Source organism: Pseudonaja textilis, chromosome 3 (genome assembly GCF_049901715.1).
Source record: "Pseudonaja textilis isolate UNSWEBS1 chromosome 3, rPseTex1.2, whole genome shotgun sequence".
Lineage (NCBI taxonomy): Eukaryota > Metazoa > Chordata > Lepidosauria > Squamata > Elapidae > Pseudonaja > Pseudonaja textilis.
This window is the reverse complement of record NC_141992.1, coordinates 101,319,288-101,335,040: the sequence shown is the minus strand read 5'-3', so window position 1 is coordinate 101,335,040 and position 15,753 is coordinate 101,319,288. Positions and strand designations below refer to the sequence as shown.

At 35.6% G+C, this 15,753-nt stretch overlaps 1 protein-coding gene across 1 annotated transcript in view; it reads left to right on the top strand.

Moving 5' to 3' along the window:
* Positions 1 to 15,753, top strand: part of RABGAP1L (RAB GTPase activating protein 1 like) — a 169,612-nt gene that overhangs the window by 30,895 nt on the left and 122,964 nt on the right. Inside the window, exons 5-9 of the mRNA XM_026703343.2 lie at positions 1,951 to 2,111; positions 2,532 to 2,642; positions 8,767 to 8,833; positions 11,465 to 11,567; positions 11,941 to 12,107. Coding sequence (XP_026559128.2) covers positions 1,951 to 2,111; positions 2,532 to 2,642; positions 8,767 to 8,833; positions 11,465 to 11,567; positions 11,941 to 12,107 — 609 coding nt within the window. The remainder of the gene's footprint in view (positions 1 to 1,950; positions 2,112 to 2,531; positions 2,643 to 8,766; positions 8,834 to 11,464; positions 11,568 to 11,940; positions 12,108 to 15,753) is intronic.

Genomic DNA, 15,753 nt, shown 5'->3' with positions numbered 1-15,753 from the left:
CATTATGTTTTAAAGGAATGCAAATAATGTTTACTTCAGTGTCTTTCAAAAACTGAGAATAAAACTTGAGTTTTATCATGTGATCTTAAAAATCTTCATTCAGAAGTTAAACTTACTGTTTTCACTGAGGATTTGAATGTATGATCTGTGGTTTTCCTGAACTACTAGTCACAAGGATCAATCAATTGCATTACAAATAAAAGTAGTAGAAACAATACTAATAATAAAAATGAAAATAGACAAAATAATATATTATGATTAGTGATGGATTATCAATGGGCACTTAGGGTCTGCCTAATTTTGCATTCAGTATAGCAAAATTTGGGCACATTTAAAGAAATTACTTCCTACTAATTTGATAACAACAGTTGTACATAGAAGAGACCAGTATTGGCCGGAAATTTTATTAGGTAAAGTGTTATAATGTGAATTCTTATAGAAGGTACAGTATACCGTAGTATGGGTGTTGGCAACCTGCAGCTCCACAGCTGCATGTGACTCTTTCATCTCTCTGCTATGGCTCCCTGTCGCCTTGTCGTGGCAGAGGGATGAAAGAGCTGTTGCTCAGTCGTGGTGGCGGCAATGGCCAGAGCCTTAGTGCGGGAGCAAAGCGTCCCTACACTGGCTGAGACAGCATTCCGCCTTTGTCGCGGTGCATTGCTATTGATGCCTCCGTGGCCTGTCCATTTCTCTCACATCATCTTGCACAACACAGTGAAATTGAGCACACTTCATAATGGGGGAGACTGGGTCCCCTCCTTTTGGAGCTCATTACAACGCAGAGCATCATCGTTGGCTCATTCATGCCTCCCTGATGTCAGTTTTTCCTGCAGAGCCTCTAGTGTTGTGATGCCCCACCTCCCCTCCTGCCGGTTGTCTTCAGCTCTCTGCTGACCAGCTGATCGTTAGCAAGCTGTTCCTGGGCTCGTCGGCCTCCAGCCATCAGATTCCCACCACCCAGCACCAGTTCAGGGATTCCTGTCTCCCCACCAGGGGATAGAGGGAGGGGAAAGAGAGAGAGGCGGGAGGGGGGGGGAGAGAGAGGGAGGGAAAGAGAAAGAGAGAAAGAGAGGGGGGGAGGTTGAGAGACAAGAGACATAGATAGAAATAGACAGGGAAGGAAAGAAGGGGAAGAGAGGGGAGGAAAGAGAGAAAAAGAGGGGGGGAAAGGAGGAAGAGAGAAAGGGAGGAAAAGAGAGAGGGAAAGAGAAAGAGGGAAAGAAAGAGAGAGAAAAAAGAGACAGTCATTTTACTGGGTGGGAGTGAGTGATGTTGAGTTGGCCACGCCCACCAGGTTTTGTGGCTCCCGGTGTTTCTTTTCTGTGGGAAACGGGTCCAAATGGCTCTTTGAGTGTTTAAGGTTGCAGACCCTGGTATAGTAGGACATGAGCTGTAGTTTCAAAAACCACTTGTCTGCAGGGACACAATTTCAGCTCATATGGTATTTTTTTGTATCAGTTTTCCAAAACTGCTATGGGAAGAACACTGCAGCATACTAAAGTGAATGCCCTTCAAATTTCGCTGCTTTAAAAGGGGGGTCACAAAAATAATTTTGGCATTAGCTTTTATCAGCAATTACTATATGTTTCCTAAATTCAGATTACTATTCATGAATGTTTATGATAACAGTTTTCTTTTACTGACATGGATATGGTTTATTGTTCAGTTCACTATTAAGCCATTATCTATGCTGTGCTTGGCATCTTATATTTGATAAAATACATTTTGTTCTTTTAAGGTTCAAATATCGGATGACTTATTAAAGAACATCAAATTGTAAATTTGCAAATTAGTGTTTTCTCTGAAAATTAATAATATGTAAAATGTAAAATAATTACCTACATAAATGTTGTACATTTTGATTTTGCATTAGAAATGATTGGTTTCATTAAACTTTTTCTATTCTCCCTAATTATCTTTTATGCACTTGTCTGATCTTTTTATTTTTAGGTTAGCCGAATTTTGTATAGTTTTTCAACAGCATTCAAACGTTCCTCCAAACAGGCATCAGATAATGTGAAGGATACTATTGTTTCAAGTCCTGACAGTGATATATTCATGTTCACTGTTTCTTTAGAGGTCAAAGAAGATGATGGTAAAGGAAATTTCAGGTAAATGAAAAAAATGACAACATGGAGGGAAAAAAACCTAAATAATTTAAACCCATGAAAGTAAATTATTCTTGCCTATTTGTTCAGATTGCTTCATACCATCCTGTAAGGAATTCAAAATGCATATATTCACAACAGAATGCAAGGATTGATGAATAGTAAAGCAGTTTATCATAGTTCAGAAAATAGGTTATATATTCCCAAACTTTTAAGATTTGTAGAAACCAGGGGCAATGTTGGAATAGACAGTCTTTTTAATAGTGAGCTGCCTATAATATGTAAAAACATTTTATTTTGTGCCTTTGGTCTGATAATTTTGCAGTTCTTCGGTTTTAACGAGGTATATGAACTTATTTTTATCAGAATTTTTATTAGAGTTTGCTGTTGAACAAATTATGATAGAATGTTATTCTTCTTTAGTCCAGTACCAAAAGACAGAGAGAAATTTTACTTCAAACTAAAGCAAGGCCTTGAGAAGAAGATTGTCATCACTATAAAGCAGATTTCCAACAAAGAATTAGCCATTGAAAGGTAATAATAGCTGCCACCCATTATTAATAATGCTTTGTACCATTTATAATATTATCAATGTCCAAAATAGTAATTTAAAAACAGGAAGGTGAGTGAATTTTGCACCAGTGTTTTATCATTTCTGTTGCTGACTTGTTAATGATCCCAATTGAAAGTGCTTACCGTGTATACTCAACATACACATAAGCCAACCTTTGAATTTTTAATAGAGATCCTGTGAAAAATGTGCTAACACCCCCAATAAGCTGAATCATAGGTTTTCATAGGTTTTAATTTCACAATTAGCTTATCTACAGATGGCAGATTTTTCAAAGTATTTTAGTTAAAAATTCAAGGCTCTGCTTATACAGAAAGATATATAGGTAAAAAGCTGAGGGGAAAAAACTATCACATATACTTACAGGGAAGCCTATTTGTGGATAAACTGGACACATTTTTGGGGATGAATTTTGGCACTAAAAATTATTGGCTTATCCTCAAGTATATCTTTAGTGCTCTAAACCAAGGATGTCAAGCACAAGGTCTGGCCTGTGATGTGATTGGATCTCCATCCTGGAAAATGTAAGGGGCCAGCCTGCGTCACTTTGGCCTGGTCTACCCAATGCGAAGAGGAAACATGCCAGCAATTTGGGGAGTGGCATCAAGCTGGTCACGCCCACCCAATCAGCCATGTCTCAGCCAGTCCACCAACAACCGCAGCCCTGATGCAGCCCTCAATGAAATTGGGTTTGATACCCCTGTTCTAAATTATAGACAGATACAATGGGGCAAAGATCAGTAGCTACCTTGCTTAGCAATGGAATTTTTGGACTCAGTTCTGGTCATAAGTTAAGGAGAAGCTGGAGTCTGAGTTCTATGAAGGATTGTTCACCTGCCTAAGCCTGCCTACCCTTGTTTGGGCCATACCAGGAAAGCTCAGTTCATAGGTCAACAGGAACAGGACATTTAGCCAAGGATCCCAAATGTGTGCAATTTTTTGAGCATCATCCCTTCAATATTTCTTCTTGAATATATTCTGAAGCTTTGTTTTATATCCTTTTTCTTGAAAAGTTTAATAGTAAGCATATGTTCTATTTACTCGTCCAGTCTTAATTTTGGATATCCCTAGCTTGCATTGTTTTAAAATTCAAACCACTGATTCCAAGCTGTCTTGTATAACTTTTGATGTAAAAGACATTGTAAAAATGTCTTCTATAAATAAAACCTCTGACTTTAGTGACTCCTAGGGCAAGGATAAAAAAATCATGAATTTTTATCTCTTCTACATACAGATTTTGTTTTCCAGCTTCTTGATAATACAGTACTAGTCATTGCATCATTTAAAGGGTATTAAATACAGAAATTAATAAGATTTTATCTGTTATGAAGATATCTTGGAATTCCTGTATTGATTCTTGTTTCTTATTAAATGTAACACTGTTATTTGAATTTTTAGTATTTGGATAGTAATAATGTCACTTAGATTGGTTCTTTTTTGGTTAACAATTTAGGTTTATATAGTTCACTGTAATCATGATTGCTGAAATAGGCATAAGCAGTTTGGTTCACATAAAAGGCAAGCTATCAACTATGATTTACAAATCATAGTGGCTAAGTTCGTTTGTTAGTCTAAACCAAATTAAACAAATCACATGAAAGCTTAATGTGGAGTACCAAACTAGCATTTTCCTTCAGCAAGATGTTTTAATAGCTTTGCCCACCAATTTCTATTGTCTGTCCTTAATATTTGTTGTTGATTTATTATATTAATTATATTTTAAAGTGTTTGTGAGCTTTTAAAAATATCATAAGCTATCTTGAAATGTTTTGGAGTTGATAAGGTTGAAAGAAATACATTTTAGTATACAGCCTGTTTATGAAAGTTTTACTAGCCAATATTGAGTTCTCTAAATATGATCCAACATTTCATCCAGCATTTATTAGAACATTTTTCATATTTTATAAAGAACTATGTATTAAAGATAGGTTTTTGATTTTAAAAAGGTTCCTTCTGTTGTGGATAATTGTTCTAATGGCAGATTATATCATGGTTAAATTAATATACCTGAGATCTCTGACATATTTTTTCACTGTTCTCCTTTTTGTAAAAATAGCTGGGTGATGTGTTCCTGAATCTGTTAGATTCTAGTGATGTTGAAGGCTTTCTCATGTTTTAAATTGTTTAGAGCTCATCCTAAAGCTGCCATTTTCAGTGTGGAAGATACCTTTTTTCTTTCAAGATGGAATCTTGAAATGGAAAAAGTTTGAATTTGCTTTTCTGTAAAATAAAATAAAATTTGAATAAAATTGCTTTATTATTAAGCAAATAAAAAGCTATCTGAAAATTATGGATCCTAATTCATGTCTACTAAAAAAACATTTTAAAAGCAACAGAAATGTTGCTTTTAAAAACCATCTCCTGTAGATGGCAGCCTTTCCATAAGATTTGAAATTAATTTTAGTTTCATATTAGGTTCTTACTGCTTTTCTCTTAATTTTTTCAACAATGCTGTACTCAGAAAACCTATTTTATAGATGATTGTCATAGTTGTTTATGCATAAATCTGGATTATTAACAGTGTATTTTTTAAGGTCAGGTTTGTCTGCACCCACACTCACGTTGTATAAAAATTAACATTCAGTGATAGTTATAAATTTTAAGTTGGTTAATTTTTCCTTAGTTTTTTTCCCCTATTGCTGTGGGGAAGTTCTGCACAAACACAATCTGCAAAAAAAACATAGAGATAAATTTTTGTGGTTCCTTTGCTAGGAAACTATTATTTTAACTTCTCACTCTTCCTTCTTGAACAATAACCTCAATAGCCTAGTTATTAATGTCATTGTATTTAACTGTAACTCACTCACCCTGACTTAATAGATAGTCCTTGCTTAATGATTAATTGGGATCAGTAACTCTGCTGCTAAGGAAAGTGACAGCTTATTCTCTTGCAATCAATTCCTTCTTCTCCAATCTCTCCACTCTGGAGGTGGGGAGGAATGGTCAGACAAAGGAGAGATTGTCTACAGAAATTACATGCCCCTTTTCTCCCCAATGTTGGGAAGTATTCAGTCTAGCAGGGAGAAGGGATGAAGCATGGTACAAGTCTAGAGTCACCGCACAACTATAGAAGAGCCACAGCTGGTCCTCCCTGACTTCCTTGGGATCTTGTCTAGTTGTTCCTAGAGGAGAGCTGCCAGACTGGGGAGATTCCTGTATTATTGGCAGAACATAATAAAATAGTTAACTCGAACTCTGACATCCCCACTTTAGAGTGGAGAGATTGGAGAAAGTGATTTCAAGAGAATAACTTGTTTGCATAGAGTGCCTGCTGCTGCCAATCTGGGCTGCCAGTGCAGTTGTGTTGCTTTCAGTGTGTAGAAGATAAAAGCTTTACTTTCTTGCAGCCCCTTCCTCTCCAATCTGTTTGCTTGGCAAAGGGGTGAAAAAAAAAACAGGGCAGCCACAGGATAGTGCGCACTGACTATAAAGGCAATTATGTGAGTGAGGAAAACTGAGAAGTTTGCAAATGATCATAAATTGGCTGTAAAGTTATTTTTAAATATTGTCACAACTTCAAATAGTCACTAAACAAGTTGTCAGTAAATGAGGATCTTATGTACTAGTACTACTTCATTACAGTTTTTCTGAACTTTTATAGAAGGAAATCTTGTAAGAATATGGATTGTTTCTCTTTCTGTCCTGGAAGGTAAAATATTATTTTTCTACCTTCCGGCACCTATTTTGAAATTCTGTTTTGGTTAGCTGGTGGGATAGTAAGTAGACTAACTCACCTCTATCTTAAAAGCAGATTTTTTTTTGTAGAGGCAACAATTTTCATTTCATTTTGTTTCCTTTTGTTTCGTTTCATATGCCGAGAGCAAGAAAACAGCAGGAAAAGACAATATTTAAAACAACAAACATTAATCAAAACAGGAAATTTAAAAAATATTATGATCTGGAGTAGTTGCCAGAGAAATTAATGTCAGCTAAGCATCTCTTTATAATTAGTAATTATCTACCACCACTGGGAAGATCCTACTGCTGTCCACTAGATAAACTAGATCTATTGGTGTGGTCACAATCTGGAATTTCCCAGCTGAGCTTAATTGAAATACTGAATATGCTGCAGTGGCAAATTTTTAAGCAAATTAGTCTTAAGATAGCTAAGCTTTCGATGTAGACAATGAACAATGAATAATGTTGCAATAGTAGCCATACTGTTTCATCAAACGACAGTAAAAACTCCATGATTTGGGATATTTGCAGGCTGAATGCATTCATCAGCAATTGCTGCTAGGCTTCATCTAACATTCAGGTCCAAAGTTAAGATGACTCCCTCAAGCTTTAAAAACAAACATAAGCCAATCTGTTTCTCAGTTGTAACAAGGTGCAAAGGCTCTTTACTTATTAGAGACCAGGAAAGGAAAAAAAAACCCTGAATGGACAAGGAAGGAAACAAATGACAAGTGCATGATGAAGTCATCATGTAAATGCTACAACTCGTCTTAGCTGTTGTGACATTAGTTCATATCACCTATCAGTAACATCAGAGTATTTGTTGTGTTTAAAGACCGTAATCCAAGGAAAACTGAAATATTATCTAGTGGTTTGAAGGGATTAACCCTCTGAAAATACAGTCCTTTGGGTAGTTTATACCAGTGAGTCCCAACCTTTTGGACACCAGGGACACTTCCATGGAGAAAGGTTTTCTGCAAACTAGAGGGGGCATGGTTTTGTGTGATGCCTGCATCCTGGGGATGGGGCTTCACTCATTTGATCAGACCAACTGCTGGCATGCTGTGAACTGGTACCAGTCCACACTCTGGTTTACACTATCCTTCATCAGTATATGCAGCTTGTATTAGGAGACCAGTTATGGAATATTCCAGAGCAAATGCAGAGCAAGAATAGCTGTCAGTGATCTGTCAGAAAATAAAATCCAAAATCAATATTGGCAGAAATAGGTAACCCCTCAGTACCCCAATTATGGTTTTACCATTGCCCAAAGATTGTAGTATTATTTCTAAAAAATTAAAATTGAATGTTTTAAGGGAAGTGATGGTTACATGTAGTCTTTTGATTCAACTGCAAAATGAACTTTGCATTTGCAGTTTTTGTTAGTTAAGTAAGTGGTAGAACTGTGCAGCGCTTTGGATTTAATATGGATGAAACCAATATAGATTAATTGTTATTTTTTTTATTTTATAAATAAAAAATAAACATTTTATGTTTTATTTTATTTATGAATTTATTGAATATTGTAATGTTTGTGTTCTGTGTTTATAATCTACCCAGAGTCACTGTTGATAAAATGGGCAGCGTATAAATTAAATAAATATATAATTAAAAATATAAATGCAGCATTTGCCTGCAGCTAATTAAAATAACTGTGTTGGTTTTCAGAACCATGTAGCTACAATGGAATCCTCCTCACAGCAGCTCCGTAATCCTAATACTAGATACAGTTGCTTTAAGAAGCTGCAAACAAGTACTGTATTTCTCTTTCTCCTTGTTTTGGAGCACCGCTTTTAGTAAAATCTTAGGCAGTATACAGCCCTAATGCATTGTTTTCATTTGTCGTCTTTCCATTGTAATCAAAGATACTTAATAGATGTGGTCTGACTGTGCTGGGATTTTCTTCTAATTGCTACATTTCTCTTTTGCTAAAGAAGCTCTTACTATCCTTCAGAGTATTATTTCAGTAATGTTCTGCTGCATTCTGAATCTTAGAAGGACTCTTGGAAACATAGAGTTTTTTTGCTAGCTTTGTATTTAACTAGCATTTACTGGCCTAAATATTTGTTGTGTATTCTACTTGCCTGCAAACCAGAATGGAACCTCAGAGTAAGTTTGACTTCTGAATTTCTTTCCAACAAGATTAATTACTAGATAAAGCCAATCAGGTGAATTATTCTACTTTTTCCTACCCATGGTATTGTCAGCATCAGTGACAACTGATTAGATTTTACTGTTCCAAACATTTTGTGTATTCCTCAAGCTAAAGTCACTCAAATGACTGTCTTGATAGGACCTGGATTAGACTGTTTTTCCCTATTTAAATTGAAAATTATACTCTGTAATATCATTATACAATTAAGTGTTTTAAACTTGACTTTTTCTTGTGTTCCCTAATCCTGATTGCAGGTGCTTTGGAATGCTGCTAAGTCCAGGTCGAAATGTCAAAAACAGTGACATGCACTTACTGGATATGGTAATAATTCTCTAGTGTAACTGGCAAAAGCCTATGTGCTAATATTCATTTTGGGTTTAATGACTGTCAAAAAAAATCCATTGTTCTCACCCCAAATATAGCCTTCTGGAATCAGAATTGGAAATGCTTTTGTTTCTTTTCTCATGAAGGCAATAAATGGTTAAGCTTCTAGAATATTTTTCAGCAGTAACTGTGTAGTTGCCTCATTAATTGCTGATTGCTGGATTCCATATTTGTTTATTTATCAAATGTATATCAGCCTCAGTGGTGCAGTGGTTAGCGTGCAGTACTGCAGGCTACTTCTGCTAACTGTCAGCTGCCTACAATTTGGCAGTTCACATCCCACCAGGCTCAAGGTTGATCAGCTTTTCATCCTTCTGAGGTCGGTACAATGATTGTTGGGGGCAATAGGCTGACTCTGTAAACCAGGGGTCGCCAACCTTTTGGACCTCAGGCACCACCAAACTCATAATTTTAAATCCTGGAGACCACTAATATGAATTTTTACTGGCAGTATCTTGCTGACGTTGGTGGGAGAGAGAGAGAGGGAGAGGGAGGGAGGGAGGGAGAGAGAGAGAGAGAGAGAGAGAGAGAGATCTGATCTAACCCTTCCCTCCTCTCTCTCTCTCTCCCCCCATACACACACACACACACACACACAGAAGGGGTGGGATTCAAATTTCTTAACTGATTCTTCAGCGTGGCCTAATTTGTGGGTGTGGCTTGGTCATGTGACTGGCTAGGCATGGCTTGTATGTAAATATTATAAATATTTAGGTAAATATTGAATTTTTTATTTAAAAAAGAGCAGCTTTTACCCAAAATCAGGCAAAGCAGGCAGGCAGATTGAGTTGCTCTCAGAATCACAGATTCACTCAGAGATCTGTGTTTCTGCCATCGGCTATCTGAGTCTGTCACATAAAATTTGCTAGCAAGCAAACTCAAAATTAACTCACAACACACCATGGATGTAAATATTGGATTTTTTATTTAAAAAAAAATCAACTTTTACCCAAAATCAGGCAAAGCAGGCAGGCAGATTGAGTTGCTCACAGAATCACAGATTCTCTTAGAGATCTGTGTTTCTGCCATTGGCTATCTGAGTCTGCACTGAATAATAGAACCTTCAGTCCTAAGGGAGGTTTGGCTTTAAAAGCAGAGCCAAAATTCTAAAGATTAGCTAGAAAGCAAGAAATACAATGATTTCCTGCTTTTTAGGTAATCTAAACCTCCCAGCACAGCAGAATAGCTGATGTTCGGGGAAAAAAAGGAAAAATAGCAACTTAGCAGGCAAGTTTGCTGAGTAAGGAATGAGTGGGCAGGGAGGGTTCCCGCAGGCCCTATGGGCGGCGCAGCCTTGTGTTCCCGCGTAGCCTGGATTAATTGTTTTTGGGGGTGAAATTTTCTTGCGGACCACCAGTGGGCCACGGCCCATTGGTTGGCGACCACTGCTGTAAACCACCTAGGGAGGACTGTAAAGCACTGTGAAGTGGCATATAAGTCTAAGTGCTATTGTTATTGCTATGTAGCCTCCCATCTCACCCAAAGGGGGACCTGTACAATAATAAGCTAACCTAAAAAGCTACAGTAATAAATAATATAAAAACAAAAACACTAACCCTTGGCGAAGGGAAGATAAAAATGACTCTGTCAGCAATAAAGCCATCAAATTCCAGATTCCTTTGGAACCATAGGCCTGTCAGCATAACCAGGTGCTGAGGGCTTTTCAAAATATCAAAAGGGATGGGCCAATCTAATTTCAGGGGGAAGGATGTTCCATAAGGCAAGGATCACAGTAGAGACCCACCTGGGAGCCACCAGATGTGGGTTCCTAGCTGATCTTACTTGCACCCATCCCTTCACTCAGAGATCTAAATGGAGTGGGCTAACCTGGGAGGGGTGTTCCCTCAGAAAAGCCTTTAAAAAAAATTAATTGTGATTTTCAAGTAGCTCTCATCACCTTATCAAATTTATGTAGATTTACTAGGATAGTCGTAGTTAAATGTTGTCAATCTGAGAGCAGAAGAACCAAATTCAATTCCTCCTTCTATAGAGAAAACCAGTAATGGTACAAAATGAGGTGAAGATGTAGATGTCCTAAATAATTTCCAATGTACGAAATCCATCAGGCTTCCAAAAAAAAATAAAAATGATTTTATTAACCAGTTGGTCCAAATATATTTGTCCAAAATACTTAGATATGTATTTCACATAAATAATTGAGAATATGGAAATTTGGCAAGGAAAATGCTTTATAAAAGACCAATTGAAGTAAATATGACTATTTATATGTACATGGGCATAATCCAATCTTTATACTATAAACATATGGGGTATTTTTAATGTATCATATGTAAGATGCGAGATCTAACGTCCACATAAATTTGCTGTTTTTAGATAAATGTGCTTTGTTTGGCTCTGTCGTTTTACATTCCTATACTCACATAAGCTATTATTAAAGCAAATGGCAAATTGAAGTAACTTACGGGAATTATCTCTACTATTGTTCAGTTGTTAAGACTAAAAATTGTACTTGTTTTAAGATGTTTATTAAGAGTTTTAATTGTACAGACACAGTATTGCAAAGAAAACTGCAAAGTAATTTTGGAAAAATCCTGTTTTTGTTCTTAGGAGTCTATGGGGAAAACGTCAGATGGTAAAGCTTATGTAATAACTGGACTTTGGAATCCTAATATGCCTATCTTTTTAGTCTTAAATGAAGAAACTCCTAAGGGTAAGTATGCATTTAAAATGCTATTCTGTGATCACATTATTGGAAAGGGATTAAATATATTGTGTATAGCCTTCTGTTTTAATAGCATTCTTCATACACTGCAATAGGTTGTAAGTCAATAAATATGCATTTATTTATCACACAGTAGATATTGCATTAAAAAGTCAGATCTGATGCATAAACAGAAGTGGGACATTAGAGAGAAAAGGGAAGAATAGGTGAGAGGGCAATGTTATGAATACCAATATGGAGGTAAAGAAGAGAAGAATCTCAGCAGAGTAGAAATCATAAGTTCCCAAGCATATAATGATATGAGTATACTTTATTGTTATTGCCATTTAATGTGAAATTTAATTTTCTTTGTGTGTTATAGATAAGCGTGTATACATGACTGTGGCAGTAGATATGGTAGTCACAGAAGTGGTAGAGCCAGTTCGTTTTCTGTTAGAGACACTTGTACGAGTGTATCCCGCCAATGAACGCTTCTGGTACTTCAGCAGGAAAACCTACACAAAAACATTCCATATGAAATTAAAACAGGTAATTTTTAATAAAAAGAGAAATAATTTAATGAGTTGGAGAGATATTGCATTGTCTACATATACTTTGCAAAATGCTATGTAAATTAAGTGTTGGGGGTTAAAGTTTATAGGCAAATGGAACCTGGTCGTCAATGGTACACAGGAAAAATAAATAGGGGAGAAATTCCTTTTTCAGTTGGACAATTTGACAGGTTTCTTTGAGAGCTGGAAATTGGAGGACATAATTGGAGGACATAACTGCAGATTAGTTGGATATGGTCCATCTTTATCTTTTGAACCCTACCTTCTTAACTGTAAATTAGCCAGGAGGAAATGGCTAAGGATAATAATACAGGTAGTTTTCTATTACCAACTGCAATTGGGACTGGCAATTCTATTGCTAAGTGAAGCAGTTGTAAAGTAAAATGTCACAATGATGCACTTGACATTAGTTTATCATTTCTGGCTGCAATTGTTAAGCAAATCACCATGGTTTCTTAAGCATAATACCACATGCGTGGGATTTGCAACTTCTTGTTGTTTTGCTATTTATTTATGGAATATTGAGTGTGGTTTTAGAAATTGTGTACAATTAAAATAAAAACAATCAACCAATATAATTAATCCAGTAGTGGTTTTTCCATTGAATTTGCTTATTGGAAGCTGAATATGAAAGTTGCAAATGGCAGTCATGTGACCATAGGACATGGCAACCATTTTAAATACACAATACCTATTATCTTGTAAGCGATTGACAAATCAAAATAAATAAATAAATAAATAAAAAACAGTGGTTAGGGTGAGCTCTAACCCTAACCCCAACAAATGGGAAAAATAAAAAATAACTACAAATTGGGAAAATAGTATTATATATATTGATTATATATATTATAATTGCTATAATACTATAATTATAATGAGCATATCAAGATTAGAAGTTGGAAGATAAAAACTCTTTATATGTAATTGTATCATTACTGTCAGCATTGTGTAAAAATATATTAATACATTGTCCACAAAAAACGTTGGTTGTTAAAGGAAAACTACAAATAAAATATACAACAAGTAAATACACAACAGTTGTGAAGTGCCCAAACTCTGCTGGGAGGACACTGCTGCAGACACAACTCTGAATGCTGGTTGTGAGTGCCACTTACTTAGCACAATCAAAACTGTAAATGATTGCTGAATGAACTTGTTGGTAAGTGAGGACTAACTCTAACATTGAGTCACCCCACATGTATGGGTTTTAGGCAAATTCTTAGAGAATGTGACAGACCAACTCCATGTTTTGGGTGGAAGCAAGTTATTTATATCTTTGATAATTAATGTACTGATAACTTTCCAAGTCTATATTGTAGTAAGTTATATGGGGGTCTGGTTTTGAAGAAGACCAAGCATCTTCACTTTCTTCCAGTTGCAGCAGCCCAAATTTTAAACAAGAGCTCATATTATAATTACAATTATGTAACATGCTATGATGACACACTGACTAAAACAATACTGTTTTTAGTTTTCTGGTATAATGTCTAGTTCATGGTATTCAATCTTGAATTACCATAAGTATCATAATATGCCAACACAAAATACCAATACCAAAAAGTTTCCAGTAAATAAAAAATGAGGCACATCATGGTATGCTACAAAACATTTTTTCAAATAACTTCCCTTATGCCACCAGTTTAATCATTCCTACCATCCAAAACATCAACAACTGGCTCCCTATCCTGAGAGAAACCAAACCTTGTATTGTTTACAAACACCCAACAATTCATCCCAACCTCAACACAAACTTGTAAGAGAAGTAAGAGAACTGCATGTTCATATGCAGCACCTCCATGGAAGCAGCAGGCGTCAAGGGAAATCCTCCTTAGAAAAGAAACTTTCTAGCAATCAGTAATTCTTTTGCTTTCAAATGGTGACAAACTCAAGCTCCATAAACTCTGCTTGCACTTCTGCAATAATGATAAGCTTCACAACAAAGAGTGATAGCATCAAAAGAAACTACAAACAGAGGAACAAGCACAGCTCTTAGTTCAGCGAACATGGGATCACTATCTTGCACACCTGCAGAGTCAGAAACACACCACGTGGAATTTCAGCATCTCACCATGCCCAAGAAATTGTTGTGTCATTTCCCCCGAATAAATTGTAGTATACCCAATGAGACCTGAACATCTTTGAATAATGGCAGCCAGATACATTTAAAATTTTTATGACTCCAACATACATCTTTATGATGTTATTTGTGTTAATTTATTATTCATTTATCATTTGTATTTGTTTATTGTCCTTACAATAAGAGAGGGATAAGTTGCAAACAGTTTAATGGAAGCATATTTGAAAGTTTTGTTGAAATAAAATTTGTTCTTCAGTATTCTGCTTGCTGTCTGTAAGAGGAAGAATGCTACATAGGTCATGGACATTCTTCCGCACCCTTCTGGGCAGCTTTCTTTGCCTCATGATGCATGTCTTCTTAACATTAATTTACAAAGTCGGTTTTCTGTTCATCAAAACTGACCATTTGAAAAAGAATTACAGTAAGATTCTTGAGGCACTAATATACTCATTATTTTTTCTGTGTGTTTCTCTTTTACTTCATGGAATATATCCTATTGTGTATGAAAACTTTTCATTTTAGCATTTTGTATATGAACTGGGAGATTGATTGTTTGGAAAGCAGTAGGGTAGAGAATTTTTGTTCATAAGAATATCTGCAATGAATCTCTGGTAGCTTACTCTGCTGCTTCAGAGGTGACATGATTTGTTTGCTTTGAAAGATACAAGAGAGCCAGTTTCATCGAATCCCCCCTTTTTAGTGGTGAGGCTATATTCTAGCAAATTATATTGCTGAAAGGAAATTCTGTTTCTTGTGTCAAGAGTAAATGCAGCACATAGTTCTTTTTATTAATGCATTTATTTATAGCTTTTTTGATGCCACCTTGATGCTTTACCATATCTGAAAAATAGCTCTTTTTTTCAGATTCTGAAAGAGTTTCAAGGACTGAATGATCCTTTCAAACCTATACATCTGAGAACATTTCAACCTTTTTATTTCTAGAATGAGTGATAACATTTATAAGCTATTTTCTTATGAAAATAAATGCTAAATGTTTAATGAAACTATAGAATCCTAGTTTGAAAGTTTGTGTATATTTTAATAGGAAATTATGGGTCTTTATTCTCACAGAAGAGTTGCTAGTTTTATTTAATAATTTTATTTTAATAGTAAATCAGTGTCTTAAATAGTCTAAAAGCTGTCAGAATTTATTATGCTAAACAAAATGTGAAGGAACATTTAATTTTTAAAATTATTTTTCCATCTATATCCTTTTATTCAGACATTAATACTTATTACAACTGAGACATAGCAGAAGAAAAATTTATTTTAAATACAAGGATTTAAGACGGTATTTAGGATTTCTTGTAAATATGATAAAACTGCATACTCAAATGTACAACTTTTAAATATGGGTCAATCCTGAGTGGGGGACAAAATTAACTTTACTGCTTTTATGGCTAGATTTTTGCCACAAATGGGGCAGAGGAAATCCATTTCTGTTCTATAAGATTTCTTGATGTCATATGATACCCTTCATAACAATATCTTTCCGGGATTTATGGCTGATTATGAAACTGATTTGAGCTATTTTTGCCTTATCTGA